The sequence below is a fragment of the Labrus bergylta genome, chromosome 13, assembly GCF_963930695.1.
Source record: "Labrus bergylta chromosome 13, fLabBer1.1, whole genome shotgun sequence".
Classification (NCBI taxonomy): Eukaryota; Metazoa; Chordata; class Actinopteri; order Labriformes; family Labridae; genus Labrus; species Labrus bergylta.
This window is the reverse complement of record NC_089207.1, coordinates 18703891-18731567: the sequence shown is the minus strand read 5'-3', so window position 1 is coordinate 18731567 and position 27677 is coordinate 18703891. Positions and strand designations below refer to the sequence as shown.

At 40.0% G+C, this 27677-nt stretch overlaps 3 protein-coding genes across 25 annotated transcripts in view; 2 read left to right on the top strand and 1 right to left on the bottom strand.

Moving 5' to 3' along the window:
• lrrfip1a (leucine rich repeat (in FLII) interacting protein 1a) overlaps positions 1-18880 on the top strand; it is a 50561-nt gene extending 31681 nt beyond the window's left edge. For 7 of the 21 annotated variants that reach the window (XM_065962269.1, XM_065962272.1, XM_065962270.1 and 4 more), the window contains 14 exons: positions 774-857; positions 1455-1499; positions 1886-1948; positions 2862-2939; positions 4047-4187; positions 4713-4739; positions 5312-5437; positions 6135-6206; positions 7476-7646; positions 8252-8344; positions 8575-8667; positions 8854-8946; positions 9130-9271; positions 10719-15060. In XM_065962269.1, the coding sequence (XP_065818341.1) occupies positions 774-857; positions 1455-1499; positions 1886-1948; positions 2862-2939; positions 4047-4187; positions 4713-4739; positions 5312-5437; positions 6135-6206; positions 7476-7646; positions 8252-8344; positions 8575-8667; positions 8854-8946; positions 9130-9271; positions 10719-13849 (4359 nt within the window). In that variant the 3' untranslated portion in view covers positions 13850-15060. Of the gene's footprint in view, positions 1-773; positions 858-1454; positions 1500-1885; positions 1949-2861; positions 2940-4046; positions 4188-4712; positions 4740-5311; positions 5438-6134; positions 6207-7475; positions 7647-8251; positions 8345-8574; positions 8668-8853; positions 8947-9129; positions 9272-10718; positions 15061-15536; positions 15587-16399; positions 16521-16617; positions 16698-16785; positions 16891-16993 lie in introns of those variants that run through there. The other 14 variants (XM_020633179.3, XM_065962279.1, XM_065962278.1 and 11 more) reach the window with 8 other exon arrangements.
• A 231-nt stretch (positions 18881-19111) lies between these two features.
• tyw5 (tRNA-yW synthesizing protein 5) lies at positions 19112-22434 on the bottom strand. 3 transcript variants are annotated; one of them, XM_020633225.3, is made up of 8 exons: positions 22235-22434; positions 21596-21750; positions 21436-21505; positions 21308-21352; positions 21039-21176; positions 20460-20547; positions 20221-20337; positions 19112-20052 (listed from the first exon to the last, which is right to left on the bottom strand). In XM_020633225.3, exons 1-8 carry the CDS (start codon positions 22313-22315, stop codon positions 19733-19735), a joined length of 1014 nt encoding a protein of 337 aa, XP_020488881.1. In that variant the 5' UTR covers positions 22316-22434; the 3' UTR covers positions 19112-19732. The 3 variants fall into 3 exon arrangements, with proteins under 3 accessions (XP_020488881.1, XP_065818357.1, XP_029133036.1); XM_065962285.1 differs by having other exon boundaries at positions 21596-21745; positions 22235-22383; XM_029277203.2 differs by having other exon boundaries at positions 22181-22320.
• Positions 22435-22586: 152 nt separating this feature from the next.
• Positions 22587-26989, top strand: maip1 (matrix AAA peptidase interacting protein 1). Its single transcript, XM_020633215.3, has 5 exons — positions 22587-22920; positions 24552-24623; positions 24763-24889; positions 25996-26146; positions 26242-26989. Exons 1-5 carry the CDS (start codon positions 22606-22608, stop codon positions 26318-26320), a joined length of 744 nt encoding a protein of 247 aa, XP_020488871.1. The 5' UTR covers positions 22587-22605; the 3' UTR covers positions 26321-26989.
• Positions 26990-27677: the final 688 nt, after the last annotated feature.

The window sequence follows — 27677 nt, the reverse complement described above, 5'->3', positions numbered from 1 at the left end:
CCTTTTGATACGGTAAGATACATTTTAAACTTTTTATCACAACAGCCGTAACGTTGCCCTCTACTTCCATAAAACCTGACATGACCTCGCAGAGCACAGGTGTTGCGTCTCTACAGCTATCAGCTGTTCAATTTTATTCTGTGGCTTCAGTGTTTGAGTGGTGAGTCTGGATCAAGCACCAGAATGTTGTTACTCACATCAGCATTAAAAGTGGCAGACAATTAAGTAGCTTGTTCTGCAGGGTCATATTAACATTTCATCAAAGGAGAAGCAAACAGTGTAAAGACTCTTTGTTAAAATAAAGGTCCATACTTTAGATCAAAGGTCTTTCTCTGTGGGGGTTTCTGAGTTTCCTTCATGTATAATGTTTTCAGGCATGTGGATCAACAAACACTTACAGTGGACATACTTTGATCAGGGGCATTTTGCAGTGATCACAGTTTTTTTAGTTTTTTTTATCATAAATGCCACCAGAAGAAAAATAATGAAGAAATTCTTTTTTTTTTATGTTAGTCTAAAGAGGAAAATAGTTGGACTGGGTTTATTTGAAGATGTCATGAAGTATCTGTGTCTGGTTTGTGCATGAGTTCATGAGTGTGTATTTCTACATAATCATACTGAAGGTTTTTTTATTTTGCTATCAGATGCAAACTACCCATTGCAGGGATAAAATTGGATGAATTAAAATATTTCTGAACTTCCCATCTGACTCCACCTCGCTCCTTCTCTTGGCTCATTACTCTCACCTCCTGCTTCCCCTCTCGCCCTCTCAGGCCTCTTATGCTTCCTCTGACTTGTACAAGTTGAATGGTCTGTCCTCCTCCAGGAACCCAGGTTCAACTTTGAATGGTTACAAGGTCTGTATGGACTTGTTCACTTCACACTTGCACAAAACTCCTGAAAAAGTTTTTCGGGATGAGCTGCATGTGTGAACGCAAACAGTCGACATTTTTCACCTGGACTTTATCCAAGAGTTTCTCCTTCCAGTCCCACTAGGGTTTATTCTGCAGAAAGTCGGAGTGAGCTGATGTGAGAAAGCAGCAGGATATTATCAGGAAAATTCACCTTGAGCGAGTGGGAGGGGGTGGTGACCTGTATTCCCTGCGATCGGTGCATGACCATAGACTGTGTGCACGCTATCGGCATTTAATTAAACTGCTGCTTTATAAAAATAAAATATAGCGGACTCTGTTGCTTCATCTGCCACTCCAGCGTCTTTCTTTTTTTTAGTCTCCTGCTGTGAGGTGCATGTGTGAACAACTAGATCAGGAGTGCATATGAGTAAACGGCTTGGAGACAAATTCAGGGTAAAAACTCTGAACTCTGTTGACCTTCATATTTCTGGTGAGAGTGACCGGATGAAAGAGAGCCAGTCATTATCCATTACCATGTTTTAAAACCGTGTGATTTGTAAACCTCATTCTTACTCCTTCTGACTTCATTCTGTGTTGCAGTTCTGCAGGTCACTCAGTCAGGTCTCCCAGCAGCTCTATCGTAGGGTTGGTTTCATTCAGCTTTTCCACTCTGTAACTTCCACACAGTGTTATATAACACCTGTAATAACCACTCACTCAAGTGTTTGTAAGGACACCTTAAACTGAGCTTGTTTATCTGGAGAGCAAAAGGATTTGATGATTAAATAAAGGGCTTCCCGATTAACTCACTTTTAAACTCACTTAACATAGAGGTCAGCCACTCGCTGCATATATTAGTTCTGAATGGACCCACAGATCAGGCACCAATCTTAGGGTGTGTTGTTGCCCTTATTAGATAGACAAGCATGAACTAAAATCCCTATTTTTATTCTCAGTCCTGTTGCTGGTGAATGAGCAATCTGCTAACTTTGTGTGTTTGTGTGTGTGTGTGTGTGTGTGTGTTTGCGCAGAGCTCCTTATACGAGGACAGTCTCTGCAGCGGGTCACGGCGAGTTGCTGGCTCCACCTCCCATGTAAGATTTTCTTGGAATTGCTTGTTTGCCCCATATGAGAGTGGACACGTGTGAAGGTGTTTTTTTGGTTGTTAATTCTACTAATTAATCATAAGAAGATTTCATATTGTAATCTGTTGTGAAATCAAACAATGGGCTCTGTGTGAAGTTTGATTTTGTTTGTTTTCTAACACGGCGCTTTCTCAGGATATTGAGTCACTCGAGTGTTTGTGCTGGTGCATGAGGGTTGTTTTGGATTCAATATTAGAAGTAGATTTAGCCACTGCGATGTCTCCCAATGGTTTCCTGAATACAGTTATAACTTTTTTATTTGGAATTTTGGCTGTCGGTATGTTGTTTCTGTTTTTTTTGGGGCCAAAAGTGACTGTATTAAGAGAACAGGATGCAGCTGGAAAGACAAGTGCTAGCTTTGTTAGAGAAGTGCATCCTCTTTTCAAGATAACTTAAATATTAACTGAACATACTTTTCCAAATGAGCAACATGGTGTATCAAAGAAGACTTCAGACAAGAGATTGAAGCCGTAAACTTGTAGGGAAAATGTTGATTGAGGAAACTGAGAAGGAGGCTACAGTTCTCGTAGGCCGAGCCATCAGACTGTTTTTGCTAGCAGTGGAGTCAGCCCTGCTTGTCAACAGAGAGAATGCAGGCTTTAGGCACTTAGCTTAGCATTTTACTCAGAGGCTACATGCACTTTTTATATTCAGTCTATGAAACGGATTGAAGTCCAGTTCTTAATCAAATATCTTCAGTTTCTGAGAGATGGTCAAACAGGAATTCACATTATGAATCAAGCACCTGGTGATTCCACATAGTGGTAAGCATGCGATTAGTTAGAGTGTGTCTGTGTGCGTGTGTGCATGCCTGCTTGCCTCCTCCTGACTATAGATATGTAACAGTGTGTTTTCTCCTCAGCCTGTAGAGTACTCTAGTTATCGCAGCTCCGGTTCCAGAGTCTCCTCCAGGGCCAATTCGGCCCGCACAAGTCCAGTGGTGAGCCTTAACTCCCCAATACACGAGCGGGAAAGATATATAATGGTCACTCAACTGGAAAGTAACTGTGCATGTACCTGCGTCACCGCTTGACACTCTGGAGAGTGATGATGCTTGCTCTAATCCATATAGACACTCTGCTCTTGACATCCAGAAAGAGAACTGCTACTGTAATACAATGAAACTCTAATGAAACTATATTTGACTGGTGAATAAATCTCATAATATCGGCTCATATCTGCGATAAAATTAGCTGATACGATAATCACTGGATATGCTAATATCGGCCGGTATTATCGGCTGCCCCAAAAATCGGTCGGGCTCTACTATAAAGTGATATGTAGTAGCCGAAATAATTTATTTCTGTCCACATATACAAATATTTGCTCAAGTTTTCTCTTGTTAATTTTCTTATTTCTTGTTTTCTTTGGAACTGCTGAATTTCCACAAAGGTGTACGTAATGATTTGCCATCCGGCTCTTGCAGCAAAAATATTTGATATCTGATTCATGTCCAACAGTCAAGGACGTTGATATATAATTAAACCGTGTTTATTCTGGCTGTCACAGTGACTCAGAGTTACAATAGTTTGAAGAAGCAAACATTATTTGCTCTTTCTGAACAGTACAGGCAGGTATTTCTTGTTGGACCTGTACTGGACTATCACAGGGTTTTAAAGATTTCTTTACATTTTCATGATCATAAGCAACACTGAGGTTAAGAAAATCACAACATTTTCCTCAAATGTTTCTGTGAAGTGCAAGTGTTGCATTTAAGTTGAGGATGACATTCACATCAAACATTTCTAAAATATATATTTCTGGATTGAGATGTTCATTGACTTTTTAATCACGAGACAAAGCAGTACACTCTGAATACATCATTTTGATTTTTGTACTCGTGTATTTCAACGCTGACTAACTTATGAAGCCATGGATTGACAGAGAACTCTATGACTGACTGTGGGTCAATATCTATCTACCTGAATACCATGAATCTGTGCTCATAGGATGGATGTTCCTGCCTTGATGCTGGTCAGATACTTGACTTTTTAACTCTCTGATGTGTTGTTTGTTGTTCTGTGTCGCCCACTGGTGGCCGATATAGGACAACTGCGGCTCTGTTGCCAGTTTTTTGAGGAGTGCGGCCAGTAGCAGTGGCCTCCCCAGGGACCTGGACGATGTTACTATTCCTGACTTTTCTGACGTGAGTCGCTTTGCACCCGAAGGACGGCGAGGAAGTCGTGATGTGAGCTGAATTCTGCTTTTCTTTTTGGCTGCCTGGTCCTTCCTTTTTGTGGACGTCACCCTACAAGGAGCGCTAATAAATAACTGCTTGTGTCTGAGGCTAATTGGTGTGTTGACTGCAGATACTACCAGTTTGTTTTTTGTGTGTGGCAGGGAGTGATAACTTTGAGTGGTCTGCTTTTGGAAGCACTATTGCTAACACTTAACATAATGTGGATTGAGCAGCTGTCTCAGGCTGAGTTTTAACCTGTTAAGTTTGGAGGTTTTATTTCTGAGTGACTTTTCACACCTTGTACTAATTATTTGCACGCTGTGGCAAATAAGAACAAACGTATGCCTTTATTGATATCTTCATGAGCAGAAATAAGAATGGTTTTCTTCTTTTGGTGGCTTCATCTTATCACTGCTGAGCCGTGATTTTTGGAAACTGCTTCCATCCTTCCTCACTCACTACTTCTTCTCGTCCCTGTGGCCCCTTCATCATCATCCTCTGCTTGTTCTGACTGTGTTTTATATTTCTCAACAGGTGGAGGACAGAGATTATCTGGAGAAGGTGAGCTGAACACATTACATTAATTAAAGACGCTAAAAATGACTAAAAAGGGAATTCAGTCAGCAGAACAAACATCCATGTGTCAAATCTGGGAGTCAGCTGTTCAAGCAGTCGAGCCAAAATTATCTATATCCTGTAGAATCTGCCTCCAAGTTTTCATTGTAGATTTAAAACAAATAAAGGACAGCAGGTGTTTTAAACCTTAAACCAATCTTCATATTATTGGTTGATGATGTCTGAATGTTGCTAAAAGTCAGATATAATCTGGCAGATTGCTGGAGAATCAGACTGCAATGGCTGCAACATAATCCTGTTGGCAACAGCTGTTAGATTGCGCTCTTCAGAGCCACCAGACTCCAGTGACAAAAACATACATTTCAACTTGCAGAACAAAGAAGATGCCAGCCCACCACTGCCTCTCTCTTACAACTTCAATGTTCTTTAATCAGCTTTGTGTCTCTCACACAGTAATGTAATGACTTGTGAAAACAATGATAGAAGATTCATTTTTACTTGAATGTGCTTTAAAAATCCCCAAAGAGCATTTATAGGACTTGTTTTTTCCTCCTCAGGGATCTCGAGCAGCTTCTGCCTTAACTGCAGGGACCCTCACCTCGTTAGGCGGATCGTCCTCGCGGAGAGGCAGCGGGGAGACGGCCATTACTGTCGATGCAGAGACGTCTTTACGAGAAATCAAGGTAATGCTGAAGACACACGGCGTCCTGTGAACAGAGAAGACCATTCCTCTTGAACAATTGTTTTCTACTGGATATTATTTGGTGTTATCATCATTTAAATTTGGATCATTTAGATAAAATCATCATGGAAACAAGAAATTACTGCTAATTATTATTAGCCCAAACTTCTAATTATTACTCACTTCATAAATCTAATGTCTGAGTTTTGTGGAATATTCACTTAAAATTCAACACTGTTTGTCAGATTAAGATTTCAGCTTATTCTTTTTTTAAATTTAGTTCAGTGTTTGACCCAAAATCATCAGTCATCTCAGCCTCAGACATTGTGAGTTTTTCCACCATTTCAATCACAGAAAGTTTGTCTTCTCTTTGGTGTCAGATTAATTTAGTTTCAACACTCATGAGGAGACAGATATAGTGTTGTAAAATGTATTTCCTCCCATCGAAATGCTTCATGAAACCACAGAAAATGGGTCTCACTGAAAACAAATAATTAATAAAATAGATTAAGGTAAAAAAAAGAAGCTCTTCTAAGAAGTTTTGTGTTGTTCTTCCATGTTTCATTCCTTCTGCAAACACTTCTGTTTCTCATTGCATGCTCACAAAACAATCTATGACCCTGTGTCTGATGCTGTCACGCTGCTTTTCTCTGCTCGCTGCTGCTGCTGCTGCTGCTGCTGCTCCTCTTCATCTTCAGGAGATTCATGAACTGAAGGATCAGATACAGGATGTGGAAACCAAGTACACGCAGAACCTTAAAGAAGTCAAGGTATAAGCCTGACACCCTCCCTGAACCCTGGACTCAGTACCAACTAATATGTCTGTGTGTCTAACTTCCTGTGGTTACTGTAGGAGTGTTTCTCCCAGTTTGACAAGTCTAGAAAAATATGATTAACCAAGGAATCAATGATATGATGAACTGATGGATAGTTAGAATTTAAAGTTCTCTAACCTTTTCCTGTATAAATCATTTAACTAGAAACGGTGAATGTTATTCTGAATATAAAACAGGTAATCACTTTGCATGACCTATTTGGTCCTTATATTAATGCAAGAGCAAAGGTAACTTGAGTAACTTTATTTTGTTATTAAATCACTACTTTGTGTATGTTCTTAATGAGAGCAATATTACTCACAGTTTACATTATTAATTTGGCTGACCATCTAAACAGCCTTTGAGCCTCCGTTTTGCCCTTGGCATGGTTTCTGTCGTGAGGCTCCACAGGGCAGATTACTGGTGCTCCAGACTTCTACATATTACTGACAAATAGGGCAGGGATTCTTTGGGTGTCTCACGATTCCATTTTGTTTCTTGGGGTCATGATTCGACTAAGGATCTATTTTCGATTCAAAACGATTCTGGATTCATGAATCATGATTCAAAGTCTATTTATGTTAATTAGTACATACTTCAGGATCTACTCCAGTCGTCTGTGAGACTGGCTGCATTTCCTGCTGCTCCATTTGGTATTCTACTGAGTTAGAGAGCTATCATTAGCGCTTAGCAGGGAGGGACTGATTAGCCAAAAAATAAATAAAATGATTTTGGTAACTTAGGAATTAATTTAAAATCTCACAAGATTAAAATCTTGATTTTTACATTACGATTTTTTTTCCCACCTCTACTGACAAACATTTACATTTGTGAGGCTTAGATGCAAGAACATTTTCATTCATTTTGTGTTGCAAAGATATTTTTTTTGCTTGTGTTCAAAGCTGCAATCCAAAGCTGCAAAATCTGCACCTGCATGTTTCTGTAGCAGCTGTTTGTTCCTGAAGCCTACATTTATTTACCCTGATTTCCCATATTCATTCCTTTTTAGAGTGATAGGATATATTTAAGTATATGTTTGACCTTTAAGTACTTTCTTGCATCGTCTGCATCCCTTCAACCTGCATCCACTTATTACTCCAAACATATACTTCAGGCTGTCCATACTTTCTGACAAAGGACATGTGACTTTACAGTTTTTTTAATAATGTTTCTGAGCCACTCTGAATCCAACTTTTCTTTATTCCCTATCCGTAATGACTTTAGGACACGTTAGCAGAAGTGGAGGAGAAGTACCGTAAGGCTATGGTATCTAATGCCCAGCTGGATAATGAGAAAAACAACCTGATGTACCAGGTGGACACGCTCAAGGACTCACTCATGGAGCTCGAGGAACTGCTTTCAGAGTCACGCCGGGGATATGATGAAAAAGTCAAGGTGCAGCAGACGTTGATTGTTCAACCTAAAACTACAGTTATTCTGAGTTTTTTTATTTATTACCTGTAAGGTCTGTTTACCCACAGGAAGTAAAACACGTCATAGGACTTTAACTTGGCTGTACAGACAGTGCAAATTGTGCTCTTTCATATTTATACACTTGTGTGAGATTTTAAGTAGTGGATGTTTCCATTTTCCCAAACCCCTTGAATACATCAAAGATTTTGGAGAGTTTCAGGTTGTACAAAGATTCAGCGTTATTACTCTGTAGTTAGGCCTTTAGTTAACCATCAGATGATGCTTTGTTTTTTATTCAGGCTTAGAGAGAGAGAGAGCCTGAACCCGGGCCACCTGCTTGGAGGACTATAGCCGCCTTACATAGGGCACAACCTAACACTATCTGCTCTCTCGATGATGCTTTATTTTGACTTCACATATATTTACTAAAGCAGTTGATCATGAATATATTACTGGTTGTAAGATCGAACGTTTTATTTGCATGTACATTTTACGTGATGCCATGTGTTTCCTGTAGTTGAGAAAGATGTTCAAGTTAAATATAAAGGAGTAGTTTATCCTCAAACTATCTTTTTGTTCCCTAACAGGACTTTGAGCGAGAGAAACATGCCCACTCTGTGCTTCAGTTCCAGTTCAATGAAATGAAAGAGACCCTAAAACAGAGTGAAGAGTTGCTAAACGTGAGTATCACTCCCCAGTGTGAATGCATCACTAAGCGTGTGAAACAAGGTGCAGAAATAAAGCAACACAGATATTAGGAAAATAATTTAACTCAGTCTCAAAGAAAGGCTGCATGTTGGGCTGCATTTGACACCCTTTACACTTCATAAATATACCTTCACTCCTCCTTTTCTTCTGACCTTCTCTTTATTATTTCCTTAAACTGCTATTTCCCTTTCCTGCTGTTTAGGAGATCCGTCAGCTGCGTATGAAACAGGAGGGTTTTGTTAGAGAAATATCTGACCTGCAGGAGACCGTGGAATGGAAGGATAAAAAAATTGGGGTACGGCCTGTGAGCCCTGGTCCAAAAATTCAGTTATAATACTTTTATAACATTTAGCGTTCTCAATTTCTGACATGAACTTTTATCATCTCCTTTGCATGAAACTGAATGCCAGCTTTTACTTTTCCCTTCTTTTCACCTCTTGTGCACCACTTTTTCACTCTGCCACTTGGGGGCTCTGCTCAGGCCTTAGAGCGACAGAAAGAGTACACAGACGCAATCCGCATCGAGCGAGATGAGCTCAGAGAAGAGGTGGTCACGCTGAAAGACATTTTAAAGGTATTCAGAGTGTTGATGCTTATTTCATCCTGGTGTGTGTGTGTGTGTGTGTGTGTGTGTGTGTGGATTCAGAAGGCAAACTTCACTTCCTGTTTTTTCAAGCATACTGACTACACATCATCTTTAATTATATTCAAACTGTGTAATACATGGAGCTAATGTTTGACTCTTTATCTCATCTAGAAACATGGAATAGTATTGGGACCTGATCTAAACATAAATGGTGACATCGGTGAGACACAAGTCGATGGCTCCCCCAGTGAAGATCCCTCTTCCCCATCGGCTCAGGATTCACAGACACCGGCGGAGGGGAACAGCATGCTTGGTAAAACCCAACATATAAACTTCTAACTGCATGGCTCAGCATAAAACTGTATGAAGACTTTGATTCCAAAACATTGACTGGTTAAGTGATCCTAAATGTACGCAAGCAGCTCTTCTTCTTCAGTTGCTGTCTGAATTTTCAAACAGTTGGTTTTATTTTTAAGTCTTCATACAGAAGTTGTGCTCCTGAACCGCCCCAGTACTAATTCAACTCTGATTTGCACTGACATGAAAAGGTTAACTGTGGCAATACTTCACAATATTCTTCAAATTAAAAACAGAAAGACGAGAAAACACAAGGTCTGTTGGGAAGCTTTTCCTGGAGGTTTTCATCTTTTAAGTTTTCAGTAAAATACAAAGTAGATGTCGACAGGATCCTAGTCGTGGCTAATTTGCAACCCCTCTCCCTGGATAGGTCCCTGGGTCAAGAATTTTTGGGGTAATCTTTTTTTTGTATTGTAAACACAACCAATGGTAAATTGGAAAAGTCTATCCTTTACCACAGAGCCCCCTTGTTGTCCAAAGACAATATGAAAGAAAACAAACTCTCATCATTTAACCATACTGTTGCATATGAATACTTGCACACCAAATGTGTTTCAATCTGCAACGTTCTGTTTGAGTAACTTTACCTACACTTTACAGTACGCAGCTAATTTAGGGAAATTCTTAACCCTTGTTTTGATTTGTTTTTTTTAAATAATTGTCAGTACAACCAGTGGACCTGTGAGCGCTTCCTGCAATTAAGAAAAGTTGTAAAGTAGTGAGTGATGGAGTTCTTTCACACATACAGACAACTCTTGAAAATGTCCAGAGATTTTCTGGATGAGCTGCATAGACTGTAATCCAATGTACACATTTTTGACAAGACAAATGTGAAGAACTGCCACTGTTAGCCTTTTAGCAGTATCCCACCTTCAGCCTGCTGTCTCGTAGAAACTTAGATTGCACTCACAAACTCTGCATGGCTATGTCTTCATTACTAATGGTTTCACTTTTATGCTGTCCTTTTTCATCGATGCAACTTCTACCAATAAGTTCTGATTCACTACTAACGTTGCTAATGCAGGTGGTGTTGGGAGTACAAAGCCTATGAGAGTCATTTTGAGAAATGATCATTAGCAGATAAGGAACATTTATTTGGATTATTGTGGAGATTTTGTGATGTATACCTTTGAGCTGCCGACTTCTTCTCTTATAACTTTGATGATGTGGAGCTCAAGTACTTCCTTTCGATGTTCCCCGCTACTTTCTTCTTCTTGTTTCTCCTTCGCTTCCCTTGGTCATCTTGGCTCTTCGCTTGTCTTTGCCAACAAATCAATCGGGGGTTCTTCCCGATCTTGAATCCTGCTGATCCTTTTCCTTCTGAAGATTGCAGTTTTGAAAATCATGTCTAAAGTCAACATATTTTGGCGCTCCATCATCGTGTGTTCTTCATGATCTCTCAGGCAACACAAAGGAGACTCAGTTGAGAACTAGAGGAGATGAAGATGTGGATCTGGAGCAGCATCAAGACATGTTTGAAGAAGTGAAAGTGAATCCTTTGGGCTCCGATACAGTCTGTAATACTGCTCAAGAAAGTGTCTGCAGCAAGAGAGACATAAAAGTCAAAGAATCTAAAACAGCAGTGGTTGGAGATATGGCAAAGACAAGTAACCAAGTGACAGACAACACTCAAGATAAGCAAAAAAACAATGTTGAGGAATGCAATTTGACTAATACAGAATCGTGTCCTCAGCAAAAAATCACACAAGATGTTACAAAAGAAAATTGTCCCGATGAGTCCGTCCCATCTCTACCAAACTCTGAACCTCAACAAGAGCAGGATGACACCAAGAAGGTTGATAATGATGAAGAAGAGGAAATGCCAAGTCAGGCTCAGGGCGCTGCTGCTTCAGGAAAGAAAAAGAAAAAGAAGAGGAAAGGCAAAAAAAAAGTTGGAAACAATGAGGATAACAACCAACCAAAGGAAAAGGGCAAAACAGAAAAAGGAATGCAACCGGCTACAAAAGATAATGGACCAATCAATGCCAGGTTCTGCTGTTGGCCCGTCACTGAAACCCTCAAGGAATTAAAGGGGAATCAAGTGAAGAATAAGCAGGACAAGCAAAAACAGAAAGATGTAGCTGGAGGAGTACAAGTGGTAAAACCCGTTGAAGCCGTACACAGTAATGACATTTCAAAAGAATCCCAAATGGATCCAGTTACAGATGAACACTGCAAGGAACAAACTTTGGAAACAGAAAAGTTGAAAGAAGTCGAAGCATTGGCGTCTTGTGGATCCATTGAAGCCCCACAGGGGAACGAGCAAGACAGCTTGGAAACTGAAACAACAAAAACAGTACCGGTTACAGCAACCACTGAGACCTTTCCTCATGCTGATATTCTTAAGGAAACTGAAGCAGACTCTGGAAAGGAATCTGAAACAGACCCAGAAAAAGAATCTGAAACAGATCCCGAAAAGAATGAGCAAGGTGAGGAACAGAAATTGGAAGAGAAGGTGGAAGAAATGCGATCTAGAACAAGCCCTGTTCCAGAAAGCAATCTCAGTACTCCTGATACAGGGGAAATCTCCAGTGATGCTGAAATCACTGAGGATGATGCCAAGGATTGTACTTCCAGTGTAGAAAACAGTGAAATGCTAAATGTTACAGAAACAGAGAACATAGAAGAAGTGAAAGAAATTGATACTGGTGAAACCATTGAAGCTAGAGCGGATCATGATACAGATGAAAAGAACAAGGATCAAAATTTGGACTCTGAAATGGTAAACCCAGTAGAGGCAGTGGCAGCCATTGAAACCTTCTCTCATGAAGAATATCCATCTAAGGAATCCAGAAGAGATTCAATCAAGGATGAAGATGACATGGAACAAGCTTTGGAAACATCCGAAGTAGAAGAAGAATCTACATTTAATCCGGGGTCAGAAACCAGTTTCAGTACGTCTGATCTTGAAGACTCCATAAACGCAGAGAGCATTGAGTATCCTGCCAAGAGGTGTACTTCAAGCGAAGGCAACAGTGATATAGAGATCTCCACTAACAGCAGCGTCATCCACACCGAGTCCGAAGCTGTTGACAGTGCAGAGAGTGAAGTGGGTTCTATCAATGAAATCAAATCTGAAACAAACGATGAGGAAAACGGTGAAGGTGACGCCCATGTCCCAGGCCACAGTGACGCTGCTCCTGATGAATCTGAATCCACCAACAGTCCTGATAGTGGTTCCATGGTGTACTCGACCTCCACCGATGGCCTTTACGATGGTCTGTACGATGGTCAACAAAGCTTGTCTGAGTCAGAGCAGCCTTCAGAGCTGCTATCAGAGACTGCAGACATGGACTCGTGCAGTGACAACACTCCCATCGATATTTCTGAAAGAGATTCTGAGGATGAAACTCAGACGGTCGTGGAGTACGAGGGCCCAGAGACTGAAGGAGAATCTCCTCCTCCCACTCTTGATGCTGGTCATTCAGAGCTAGTACCAGACAGGACAGAAGAGGAGGAGCTGAATGGAGACTTACGAGAAGCTGAGGGTTTAGTTGAACCAGACAGCTCTCCAAATGACAAAATCAATGATGCATCAGACACTGAAGAGAGTCCTTTGGAAGCTGTAGTTCAGTCCGAAGGTTTAGATGAAGAACAAAACAAGACGTCAGAGTTTGCAGAGCTGACTGATGAATCACACGCTGAACTGTCTTCTGCAACAGAAGAGATCAACACGATTGACATGTTGGATTCACCAGATTCTCCAAAAGAAGGTACTGAAATCAGTTCCTCTATCAAACAGGACCACAATACCGAAGAGTCCGTCGTTGAAGAAGATCCAGAACGTACAGACATTGATGACGATCAACAAAGTGAGACGCCCTTCTGCCCTCTGATGGAGCAACGGCATGAACCCCTGAAAGACAAGTCTGAGGATTATCAGAGGTCCGAGGTATCATCTGAACTCACACTGCTGGACAGTGATGACGAGGGTGATGTAGACGAAGAAGGACAGTCTTTTGATTTTGATGAATTAGAGATGGAAGACGCTGTCGCAATGAATCTGTCGGAAGATCCCAAACAGATAGCAATAGTAGAGGGCGTTGAAATCTTGTCAAAGGAAAGCCACAAGGGAAGTTTAGATCTGTCCCAAAGCAATATTGATTTAATGGAAAATACTGATCCAGGTGAGGGAGGTCACCGAGTAGATAAGCGACATGAAGAGTCGGACGCTGTAAGTCAAGACACCCAAAACTCTTGGGTTCACGGGGATGCTTCCTCTGAAAATCTGGTAGAGGAGCAGGTGAACATTCTGGAAGAAGTAGGCGTGACAGAGGAGCCCAGGCGTGTTACAGAGAAAGGAAAGGTATTAAAAGTTGGCGTTGTTTCAGAGAAACTTAACCAGGCCACGTCTCTACCTTTAGAGGAAGGATTAGATGCTGTTCAGCATGAGTTAAAGGAAGAAGATTCAGTTTCACTCAAGAGTTGGGACCTAGTGTCAAGCAACACAGAGTCAGTGCAGACAGGCAGAAATTCAAGGAAGGGCAGCAAGAAAGGCAAAGGCAAGGGCAAAGAGGACTGTAAGATGTCATAGCGTATTCATAGTATTGAGTATAGATGATGAATCTTTCTAATCTTCCCTTCACTAGTTCTTGCTTTGCTGTTTACAAAGTGCTAAATTAAGTTAGTCCAAAACCCTCACAGCACTTTCCGCGATGAAAATTGATGTAAGTTTGTAAATAATTTCAATGAAATCAACACCGAGTCCAAGATCCAAAGATGGAGAAAAACAATCATTAATGTAGAGACGAGAATGTAAACTGCCTGGTGACGAGATATTCTAGTTTAGGAAAATACTGCACTCGCTTGTTTTGTTATGAATGCACATATATCATGTTGGCTGTAAACTTGGGATGAATAATGTTCTACACTGGTTTCAGAACACATTACTCATTCATGTATTAATTCTAAAGATGCACTATGAGAAAAACTCGTCAATTTGGATTCTGGTAACTGAAAATTCAGGCTCCGACATGTTGAAAATCAAAAATGTTTGCAGACCCTTTTCTGTTCTTTTCTCTGTAAGAACTTTATTTTTCATTTAAAGTTGTCAAAGATTTTCAGTTAAATTAAAACTCTGTTAAGTGTCTTTTGCCAAAGTTGAGTTCATTGAAGTGTGCTTGACCGTTTGGCCCTGCAATGACGGCTAAAGCATTTGCAGTATTCTTATATTGTTACAGACAGAGTTAATCTTCACCTATCTGTATGATGTCACAGACTTATGTTACTGACTGGGTGTTGAGTTAACATGACCTGAGAAAAATCACAAGACTGTACATCACTTGGAAGACATTTGTCAGCCGGTTAAAAACAACAAAAAACAATAAAAAGATCCATTACGGTTAATCATTGAAGATCCTGTGAACAACCTTGGGTTTTAGTCGATTTTGGTGCCACATGTAGACCAACTTTTTTTTTTGTTTTATAAAAACATAAGAACCTCTTTATGACAAAAAATGTTGTCCTCCTTTTTTTTTTTTAAAGTCCTATATATTGGGCTATTGAGGTTAAAAAAACATCCTAACTTTTTACTCCGATCATCATAGGACCAGCCAAAGACAACCAAAACTGAGATCTTCAAGGTTGCTACTTCAAACAAATCTCCATGTACAAGGACTCTGAATTCTAATGCACAGAAAATGTGTAGTTATGTATGTTTTTTCTTTTGTTGCACTTCATGGAAAAGATGAATGTGGTGCATCTGCGTCCACACTGAAATTCCAATAAACACCCTGCTGTTCCAGATTTCTTATGGACTTTCTTGAGTGACATTATGAAAAGCAATATGGCAGCTCTTTGCACCACTCATGTCATCACCTCTACACAAAGATGTCTCATGACTTACTGTGTAGCCGTATGTTGTGAATGTAGTCCTCCCACCTCTTGTCCACGGTTTGTGCATACTAACACCCCCCCCCACACACACACCCTGCTCCATCACTCCCCCCACGGATGCCTGCTCAGTTGCATGCATCAACCTCTCACCCTGACCCAGACACCCTTCCACCATCTCCTTGGCTCCTCCCACCCCTGGTATGTTCACTTATTTCTCTTTTTGAAGATGGATGCTAACAGTTACATGTTTTATTTTGTTTGAAATTTTGTTTGAAATTGTGTTTTATTATGGCCTTGTGAAGCATAATGTTACATTTGAAATGATATGTAACTCAGAAAACAATGAGTTGTTCCATTTTTTCTTAAACTCTTGCTTTCTGTTTCAGAAATACGTCTGAGGAAACTGGTGGATGAGCGTGAAAAAATGATAGAGCAGGTGTGTCACTTCTTCTCCATTACCTGAAACACTTTTTCCCATTGGAAACATGATAAATATCCACTATTCTCAAATGCACAAAACCCCTGAAAATGTCCCTGAAATATTTAGGATGAGCTGCATGTGTTAACACAACTAGACCATTTTTATCCAGAATTTCTCCTATCAGACCCGTAGAACATGAACGAACGCAGCAGCTAATATTCAGGAAAAAAACAACAAGAGGGATGGGAGTAATGACATTTGTTCATTCGACATCTGGTTAACTCTTCATGCATGTGATGAAACTGCCTCATTCAGATTTTTGCTCACCAGTATGTAAATACATCCAATATCACGTAGCATTTATAAAAAGGTAAAAACTGTCATCAAGGGGTTGGCCTCCCTTGTCTTCCACCATCTTGGTGCGTCATTTTAAAGTCATGGCTTGCCTCTTCCTGAGACCCACCTCCTTCCCTGTCCTACCGGAAAATCTCCCGCTGAGAGGGATATGTATGAACCAGCAACTCAGGAAGATTTCAGGGACAGACTCTGGGAAACTTTCAGGAGTGCATGTGTGAAAAGGTTCACGTTTGTATTGGTTTAGAACCTAGATCAACCCGATTTCTCAGCATGTAGAGGGATGGATCTTTCCATTTAGATATTAATAGAACATTTTTAAATATTATCCTGACAATATCCTATATCACCTTGGTGAAATATAAAAAAATGATCCAGCAGGCGAACCCTCCCCGACTGAGAGTTTGTGATTGTGAGTTTTCATTTGTTCATTGGGAAGATTGTGTTATTTATGATTCATGGCTCTATCGACAGGTGAAGAAACTAAAGGCCCAACTGGATGAGAAGACTCAGAAGAATGGGACGGACAACAGTTCCAGCCCTGACGGGGAAATCCTTGAAAACGGAAATGATCCAAACGTAATAGAAATGCAGAGTAAGTGCACATGTGTGTTTAACTAACCAGTAGTTTCACTTTGTAATTTTACTGTCTCCTACATCTCAAGAATATTTGCTTTGGTGTCTCTTTGCAGGAGATTCAAACAGACAAATGAGTGACTTAAAGTTCAAGCTTGTGAAGGCAGAACAAGAGGTCACCGCTTTGGAACAAAATGTAAGCTATAAGAAACGATAAATTCATACACTGGCTTGAAACGAGGCAACTCTCTCACTTTATGAATGTTTTTGTTTGTTTGTTCCAGGTCAGCAGACTTGAGGGTCAGGTGACGCGCTACAAGTCTGCGTCAGAGAACGCAGAGAAAGTGGAGGATGAACTCAAAGCTGAGAAACGTAAACTACAAAGAGAGGTGGACTTTGGTTTTTCTTACTTTGTCAAAATGAAGAGCGAGATAATTCTGCAAGCTCTGTTTAAACTGTTGACATATTCTCTCCCCTCTTTTGACTCAACAGTTGCGATCAGCACTGGACAAGGTGGATGAACTCGAGTCGAATAACAGCCACCTTTCCAAAAGGCTGGAGAAGATCAAGTCTACTCGTGGCATGGCCCAGACTCCATAGATCGAATTCACCTTCTCTCTATCCAAAACTGGCCGATCATTTCGAAAAGACTCATCCTGCATTTTGGGTTTTTTCTTCCATCTGCCTGATTACAACCTTAGTATACAAAAACAAAAAAAAAAACAAGAATTTAGTATCTACCGAACACCAACAAGCAATGTGCCATTTCTTTGTCTCTTTTCTGTATGATGAGAGTTCGTCGTAGCTTTGCCTGCTCACCCAGAAACTTCATGAATTGGGGCAACAGGTGTTTGCGTACCTCATGACTTTGTCCTGCACCGCTCTGCTGAAGAGGAACGGGCCACATGAAGAGTCTCGTGACTGAACCACACCAGAAACACTTGTCTGAAGTCCGGTGTAGCGAGAGAAAATGTTGCCCTCTTTCTGCCGCTCCTCACCTTGCCTTGCTCACTTGAAGGACGGAGAAATGCAGGAAAAGAAGAATCAGCGTGCAGCGCACAGGGCCGTGTCCATGGCGCCAGACTGCTTAACCCTTTATTGCAGGGAAGACTGAGTTGAGAGTTTTGCGTGTGTATTGTGAATGAAAGAGTAAGATTAAAGGGTAAGTCCTTTGTTTTTAAATCCTGGTATCATATTTTGGTGTTTAAGTGACTAATGAAGTACAAAAAGTTTAAAATCAAAGATGATCATGCCAACAGTTCCACGACGTGCTGTAAACTGCAACATAATCCGTAGAGGCAGTTACGTCCACTAGTAGTGATTGTGTTTGCCACTGACAGACGCAGATTATTATTCTTCCAGTGTGACAGCATTACAGTATTTACACCCCTACAAAGGTAGATTATACCATAAGGGTGTGACGTTCCTCACAACTGACAGACTACTGTAGGGAAAAAAAATGCAAGGTCCCTGCAAACACAAAGTTGCTTGTGTACCACCAACTCCATCAGTGATTTAAATGTGTTGAATCAAAACCCACAAACATATGAATCAATTGAAGTGCTCTGCAAGCCAAAATTCATATTTTTGTCAAAGGAGTCTGTTAACTTTGAAAGGGGCGAGGTAACTTTTGCATCTGATGTTAGTAAACTGATTTTATCTAAGAGAAAAAGAACCATGTTGTCAGACACAAAACAACATTTGTTCAGTCTTGTTGGTGGCAAAAACAACCATTATTAGTTGACTTGTACTTTGATTTGGTTCGATTACTTGCAGGGACAACACTGCAGGTCTTACAGGCCATTCTGTCTTCTGATCAATCTAAAGATCTTTAAAAAAAAATTGTACCTTTTAGTCATTTAGACCCCAGAATGTCAGAATCAGGCCCAGGTTTACAATACCAGAACTTCCCCCTTTATGTATATTTTTCTCGTTCGCACCCAAAGCCAAACTATTTTTAAAAATGTAAATGTTTGGGTGTTTTTCACTTGTGGTCAAACTGAACAGGATGTGTTTGCAGACAGTAATGCCCCGTTTTCACACTGCACCCCATCACAATATAATCACCGGCTTTCACTTGTAGTTCCTTAACACGGTCTGAGGCAGGTTACTGAACGATGAAGAGTGTAACCTCAGAACTTCTGCTAAGATAAAGTCATATCTCCGAGCTCCTCTCTGCTTCATGTAGTCCGTCACTGGTTAGCTCTTGTGTTCACACTTACTAGCTGAGACATGCTGAAGAAATGTGACCACAGGGACTCAAAGCGGTGTTAGCAGGAGACACTGAACAGCTGCTGCTTCACTGTTTACAAAGCTTTAAAATGTTTGTAAGGATACATAAAGATCTGTTATCTTTGTGCAATAAAAGTTCAAACCACATTGGTATCTGCACAAGTGCAATTCAGTACTGTGTTAAACATTGTCTTCTATATGTCATGACTAAATTTTCATTTGTTCCTTCACAGCCTTTTTGGAGGCTCAGTGGGTGCTTCATTCTGAGAAACAGAGTGACTCTTAACTACATCCCGACTGATTAATTGGCCAGCCGATACTAGCTATCAAGTGACTATCAATGACTATCAATATCGGCTAATTTTATTCTAAATAATGCGCCGTTATTACTAGATTTATTCACCAGTCAAAAAACATTTAATTTGAGTTTCATAGTATTACACTAGCAGTTCTTTGTCGCCAGCAGAGGGCGCTATATGGCTTATAACAGTCATTATCACTGTCCAGAGTGTCAAGTGGTGATGCACTTACATACTCAGTTATTTTCAAGTCGAGTGACCATCTTGTCTTCATTTTAAATCTTTTCAACAGGTGTATGAAAACTTCATTTGAGGGATCAATGAAAAATGTGTACATTTAAATCAGCCTCTACAGATTCCATAGATCTAAGAAAGATATCCGCCGATATATCGGTATAGGAATTTTTTCTCTCCCCAATATCAATATCGGTATCGGCCCCTAAAAAGTCATATTGGTCGGGCTTTTAATATGTGAACAGTTTTGGGTTTAGGTGATTAATTGGGGGAACAAAAGAGATATTCTAATCCTCATACAGTGTCTTCATTGTGTAAATTTTCTCAGCAGGATACAACAACATTTTGGCAATTTTCTTTGACATTCAGTGAGATCCTTCTTAAAAAAAGAACCCTAAATTGATGTTTTCCCAAATCATTTATCTTACATGCATTCTGTTGTATTGGTTACTCCACATTTCAAAATTCATCCAGGTTTGGTGAAGTGATTGCTTGGTGATGTTCTGTCAGAGTCCTGCTGTGTACTTGTTGTCGATTGACTGTCGCTGCATGTCCGTTTTTGGATTCGCTGAATCATGCGGCGCCCATAGAAGTCCCGATAATCTGCCGGGAGTTCATCCAGAGTGTGCAGTGCTCTCTCCAAGGCCTGAAGGGCTCGAGCAGCAGCCACGGGGTCTTTGTTACCGTACGGGTCCTTTTTGTCGTAACTGTCGGCAGGAAGATGTCGCCAGAACACGTTTACACCCACTCCAAAGTGCAGAGCGAGGGTGTTGTGGAACCACAGAGCTGAGGAAAACAAACACGGGATGATGTGAAGTCCTAAAGGTTTCTGTGAGAGACTGTTTTAGGCTCCAACTGGCATTTCTGTGCTATTCATGATTTAGATGTGAGAGTTAAATTAGAAACAAATGATCGCTGATGGAAAGATTTGGTTTCTGTGGACAGTTTTCTTACCCGGGATAAAAAGAACATCTCCAGGCTCCAGCACACACTCGTATCTCTTCGCCTTCACAAACTCAGGAAATCGTGTCAGGTCTGGGGAGTCGATATCCAGGACCTCGGATTTATCCCCTGATAGATTCAATTCAAATTTATAGAAGCTTTTATTGTGATTGAAAAAATCACTTGCAAAAAAGATATGAAGTGGACAATAGTTTTCTTTATTTAGAACATTTCTTTCCGAAGACACTAACCTGACAGGTATAGGTGCAATGCATCCTGGGGGCTGTAGAGAACGACTCTTTTGGTTCCTGTCACCTGAGCCAGCAGGTTATCCATCACCTGAGGGAATGAAACCCAAAGAGCAGAAGCAGGAGGACTAAATGAGCCAACTATCTTATAAAACTATAAAACATGGCTGCAAAAACGTTTGTTTTCTGTGAGAGAGAAAACCTTTAAAATGTTTTTATTTTTTTGTTTTAAAACCGTGGAGATATTTTGTTCTATTTTTTGAATATCTAAACTGCAAAGTTTTGGAATTTCTTCTTTTTCTCTTGTAGCTGCTTTGGGTCAAAATAAGATATAAGATCTGTAGCTTTTTAAGCTTTGGTACTTTTTTGATGCTTTCGATCTTTAAGAAACAGTTTATATTGTTTTGAAAAACTTGGTTTCGAAGTTTATCGACATTTTTCATGAGCTTAAAAGAAACGGGGTAGGTCTCAGACCCATTTTAGACTCTGCAGCTTTAGCATGATTGTGAAGGAGTTAGATCAGTGTTTCATTCACTGAGACGCACAGGGAGGAAAAAAAGAGATAAAAAATAGCACGCTCACATCATAGTGCGTCCACAGCTGCAGACCACAGGAGCTGATGCGGAATACGCTGGAAAAAAACTGATCAGGTGCAAAGAACTCCGGGATGTGGAAATCTGCAGCCAAGTCTGGGAACTGTTTACTGAGATCAGCAGGTTCCTGTGAGGAAAGCATTTATGTTTTTAGAGGCACTTCTGCACAGTCAGACTGAAGACAGAAATGTTCATGCGTTATATAAAACTCAATATATTATCCAACTTTACATGTATTTCATTTAAAGACTTGAATACCTTTCGTACATCCTCTCCAAGTGATCGTAGATAATAACTCTCATCCTTAAAAAAAGATCAAAGACGTTTGAAGATATAACAAAATGCAGAAGAGCGATCACACTTTATACTTACTGAACAATGCTTACCTTACACAGGAAGTAATCACAGTGGGTTTTTTCAGATGCTCTTTTCACAAATTCCTTGAAAGGCAGAGTCCTGTGAACACAGAGCTGCAGCTGAGGACAATGCAGATAAGACGCACCGATGTATGTGTCTGCGTGAGAGAGGGAGGGAGGGAGAGCTCACTTGTATGCAAAGTTTTTGTGCAGGAAGTCCATCTGTGGCACAGTGGACACGTGAATCTTCACTTCCTTGTCTCCCCCTTTCTCAGTGAGATATTCAGCTGTCCACTTTTCCAGGCACGGTCCAAGATCCATGCCTCTTAGCACGGCCGGTCTTCTCTGAAACATAAAAGTGAGTTCAGCTGTGAACATCCCTGAGAGGGGACTTCACATCTCCTCTGTGTACACACACACTTTCATACACAACACTGTTTGTGAATCACTAACATGGCCAAGGCATTGTATACTTTCCATTGATCCAAACAGGCCAAAGTAGAGAGTCATCAATTCTGACAAACATGACATTATATTCAATGTTTTAGTATTTTTTAAATGTACACTTATGTTCTTAAAAAGCTAAAAGAGTTGGACAACTCTGTGTTTACTTTTCTGTCTCAGACTTTAATCTTTGTACACAGCTCTTTTATAAATGATATACATTTATAAAGCGGATGTAAAACAAGTAAAATAATAAACACAACTTCGAGGTAACATTGACTGTCAGCTGTTAAAAAAAGAAGCAGTAGTTTCCACCTGCAGTCATGTTTACCTGCTGCCATGAAGACAAAACTAGCCCCCAGGTAACGTCAATGAATCATCTCACCTGTGGATAAATATCTCGCAGAAAAGCATCTTCGTCCAAGTCTGTAAATGTCGGAACAGTTACTGTTTCCTGCAGCTCCATTGCACATTTTTTTTTGTCTGGAGAGAAATATAATCCTAGCTGGCTCAACTCCTAGTGTGTCCCACTAATTGTGTTCCGAGAGGAAACAAAACATTACATTAACATTACATATTAAAGTGACACAATGTGTGCCCTAAAATACACTTTAATGAGTGTGTGTAGAAAGCTATCAATCTGAGTTATATTCTTCGTATTTTACCGCACGAAGTGTCTTTCATTTTTAACATTCTTCTTGTTTCTTACCGGAAGATATATGTACACGGACACTGATACTTCCGTCAAAAAGAAAGATGGCGCTCCCCGTGTTGAGAGGTTGTTATAGGTTGCCGTCAACATTCAGCTTTACTCGCTTAGTTTTAAATGAAGGAATCTTCCTGAGCCGGTCCGGAAAGACTCGGATACCCGCTTCATCACCGGCCGGGGTGAAAGCAGCGGTCCGCCCGTACAGCTCGGGCCGGGGCGGACAGAAACCGGTCCAGAAGGTGATGGTTGTTGGCATCACGAATCCCTTCATCTGGTTCCGCACACGAATATACTGCTTTCTGATCAGAGCTTACTTTGATAGAGAGTTCAGAATTGAAGATTTCACGGAGGGAGCGAAGCAGGTCTGTAAACATTTCTTAAATGTTTGTTCCACTTGGAGGTCCACATGTTGTTCTGCTGGTTGTCACATCTCCACCTCCAGTGTTTTGCTAGTTTTCTACAGTTTCACAGGTTTATTTTTTAACTCCGTTAACTCAACTAGTTTCACAGTTGAACTGAAACTAGTCTGTTGCCTGGCAACCCATAGATTCTATTCTACTGCTCCCTAGCTACGCTGTTGGTGTCCATGGTTACCACAGAGCAGCTACTTAGTAGATAAGATAACAGAAGAGATGTTTATTGTCACTGTACAAGGACAACGAGATATTGTTGGAGCAAGCCTGTAGATGCCTAATATCAGAAATATACAAATAAGAAGTACAATTAAATAATACGATATAGTATACAATATACAATTAATTTGCAGGTGACAGGTATCGAATAAATATATTGAACTTAGTTATACTTAGTTTTTATTATATTATTATACTAGTCCGTATTATGTAACATTATATTGTTCATATTGCACTATATTATATTATATTATACTACATTATATTATATAACTGCACTCTGCATTACTGTGGTACAACACTGCTTCTCTTCTCTGCTGTTTACATCACTTGCTGCTATTTATTTATCACACCAAGTCACTTTAATCACTTTATCTTGTCATTCTCTGCAAATACTGTGTCAATTCTCAATTCCCCCCAGTTAACTTCATTATTCATTTTGTACTGTAGAGACCCCCTGTTTTTATTTTTATTTTTATTTATCTTATCTATTCTGTTTAATGTGTATTTTTTAGCTTTCTTGTCTGTGCTGCTGTAACGCTCGAATTTCCCCTCTGGGGATCAATAAAGTACTATCCTATCCTACAGGACTCCAGTGGGTATTTTGAGAGTCGGGGGGGGGGGGGGGTCCAGGGAGTGGGAGCTTCAGTGTGATGCAGAGAGTCAGAAGGTGGAGAAGGAAGGGACGGTGGGGGCTTCTGTGATGCAGAGAGTCGGTGGGGGGGGGGGGTCGCATCTGTGTCTTCAGAGTCTGGTCGTGTGTGCGTACAGCGCCCTGTAGCGCTTGCCAGAGGGCAAGGTTCCATATGATTGAACCTTTACTCGTATGTTAAAGGAAGTGAATTTTATAACGAAACCAGTGAAATTAGAGTCTGTTGTTGTGAGACTCTGAGATATGAGATTGATAAAGAAAAACTCAGTGAGCTGTAAATGTCCATTATCTTGAACTCCTATGCTGAGGAGGAGTGAAAAGTCCCAGTGATGTCACTCATAGAATGCCTCTTGTCCAATCAGATGGCTTGTTTGGAACTAACGGTTGTATGGGAAATGGACTTGAGCTTGTATATTTCTTTTCTAGTCTCCTGACTACTCAAAATGCTTTTTGCACCCTGATGAGGCTGCTGAGTAAAGAGACCATCAGTATTATCTAATGCCACTCATACATATTCAACTGTTGCCAACGAAGCAGCGGGGGCAACTTGGGGTCAAGTGTCTTGCCCAAGGACATGTTACTGCAGTAGCTGGGGATTGAACCCTCAACCTTCTGCAAGAGAGATGAATGAATCTACCCACAGCCACCCCAAGTTTGTTAGCCATCTTTTACATTTTTTGTTGACAAAGTTGTTTGTTTACTTTTCCAGGCCTTCTCCCATGTGTCCGGACTCTTATCCAAAAGTCAGTTTGAAGGTTTGGAGGGGCTCGTGGCTAAAGACGTGAGTATGAAAACCCACAAAATCCACATGTTTGGAAAATGATTCAAATAAATGTGTCATTCAAGAAATGTTTAAAACAATGCCATCAAAAGAGCCATTCTCATACTAATGACTTTATTTAATTTCCCCCTCCTTGCAGTTGATCGAGAAGCTGCAGGAAAAGTTCAGCCTGCTGCCATTGAGCTACAAGAAAGCCCTCTCTGCAGGCCCTGAAGAGATCATGTGCACCACACTTGCAGACGTGGGAATCTATTATGATGATGACGGTAGGTGGTGATATCTATCTCTTTGTTTGGTTTTTAAATTTAAAATAAATCCCATGAAAGACCAAAAACAACAAAGGTTCTACATACAAGTAAGGTCTGTGTTTCCTTTCTATCATTTAGATTTGTATTTTTCCATAAACACTTACAGTACCGTACAGAAACATGTTTCTTTTTGGGTGGTCTACCATTAACAGCACTCAACACAAAAAGCAAAACTATCTCAGCCCCCCATTTGATGTCTATCAAGACTTTTATAATGAATGACTTACGATTGGACCCGACCATTAATAGATCTATGTAGGCTAACCCACATTTCAATATGTTGACAAAGACTCTTTCAGCTTGGCTAACATCAGTTCATGAAGCTGTAACAGTCATAAGTTCAATCCGCTACTGATAACGAGGCGTGCTTGAGGTTTTCCAGTTCTTCGATATAATCTTGGCCACATTAATAAAAGTCTGCCAGCGTTAACCCAAGTGGGCCCTTTGTGAGTCCGGCTGGGAGAATAGATTTGTCTCCAAGAGATGTGATGTGCTGGGCAACGGTTGATCTAGGTGTGTGTATCTTTAGCCTGATGTGTCAGTGTTGTCCAAAAAATATGAAAATCACACTATGTGATATTTTCTTTATTACAATGACCACAGACACTTAAATTAAATCGTCCATGAATACACAGTTCTGCTGCTCAACACTCATCCATCTGTTTCAGAGAAATATTTGCTTTTATTAGGTGGGAAGTACACTGCCCTTCTGATGTAGGAAACTACAAAAGTAGAGGAACAATGTTTATGAAGAGGTTTTAACAAAATGAATCATTCATTAGAAACAAGTAGAACCTTGAAGTCCAGGATCAAAAGAGTGATTAACATGCTGTTTTGTGCTAAAGCCAGCCTGAACCTCTGTCATGTAAACACCATACCTTGATATCTATTGTGTTTTAAATTCTAATACTAGTTGTATTATTATGTTTTTATTAATGAAAGAGAACTGTATTTCCATTAGATAAAAAAGAACCTTGAGTGAAGAGGGATTCATCTCCCACCACTGACAGACATGCGTCGGATTAGTTATGTCAAGTTGATTTGTGTCATTTCCGTGTTTCCAGGGAGAAAGTTTGTCAGTATTCTGATGCGTTTCTGGTATCTGACGAGCGCACGCCTCCCTGACGACACCGTGGAGGGTGCCCGTATCTTCCAGGTGGCCTCAGGTGCAGAGGGAGAAGCAGAAACTAAGAGACTGCTTACTGCCAATTATGAGTAAGTATTCTTACCTTTTAGCGCTGTAAGGGTTGGTACATCATTTCAGTCTTCCTGTGAATTATGTTACACATGTTTCATTGTCTTTCTGACAGATTCCAAAGGGAGTTTACTAAGGGAGTGACTCCAGACTGGACCATTACGAGGATAGAGCACTCCAAGCTCTTGGATTAAGCTTCTTTTTACCTGAGGCATTTTTGCGTCTGGAAACGATTCAAAGATGTGAAAGCCCCTTCAAAATGAGCTTTGAGCTAATTAAAGCAAAAACTGAGATTGAGAGGCGTCCTCACTGGAAAGTCAGAGGAAAACAACCAGACAAGCTTGGATTCATCCAGTAGTCATCGTAGAAAAGACATAAACCAATCACGTTTGCTGTCAGAACATGTTCTCCAAAACCAACGATCGGAACCGGACAAGGACGTCCAGAGGAACCAGATATTATTTTCAATTTGTAATTTAAAGTGATTGTTAACTGATGTGTGGGACATCAAATGAACGAGGCTGACTGAATATGGTGTAACACCTGTTCCAGAAAAGTCTGTCACCTTCTTTTCTGTTTTGAAAGACTGATTGATACAATACTGTCATACTAGGTAGAGAACTCAGTTTCTTTATGTTAAACTGTGGGCTATGAAGGTGTTTTGAAAGAATTGGCAAAGAATTGTCTCCAAATAAAAAAAATCCCCCCCCCCAACATACACATACACAAACATTTGCAGGTTGCATTCACTTGCCTCTGTGGTACATGCTGTTTATGTACTGTATGTGTGGACAGGTGTTTGCAATGTTTGAGGCAGCTGCTGCAGACTTATGATTCTTTTATTAAAGATATAAAAGTTCAAATGAATGATTTTTTTCCGCTCTAAATAAATGTATAAAACACATGTATAAATATGACTTACATCTTCATAGCTAAACATGAATACAGTACATTTACAGACACGTTTCCAAAGTCCATATGACTGATCCTCTATTTTATCTTCTATTTTGATGTTTAAAGTTTAAAAAAATATTTATTTCTGAGTTGATTTTAAAATATAAGGGCATACAGTAGTTGGGACAACGCAAAACTGATAATAATGTTAATGTCACTTGAAAAATGCAATTACATACTTCAAGAAAGGTTTTTAAAAAATGCAGTAAAAATAAAACTGAAAAGATGAGAAGACATCAAACTCAATTAGAAAATAAACATATCAATATAAAGCTTTATATATCAATCAAACTGTATTGCAGCCTTTGAGACAAATTCAATTGCAATTCAAATGTGCTTGACAGTGGTGTGGAAAAAGGTTTTTGATTGAATAATTAATTAAATAAAGGACAATAAAATAAAGATGGATGATAAAAAAAAGAATAACAGACAAGAAATAACAGACAAAGCAATGATATAATAAATTAATCCACAGAACATTTAAAATGCTGTTAAAATACAAAAAATAATGCTAAAAAGAATAAAAAACTATATATGTAAAATTATTTAAAAAAAATCTAATATGTTGTGTTAATAAAGTAATAATAATCAAGATAT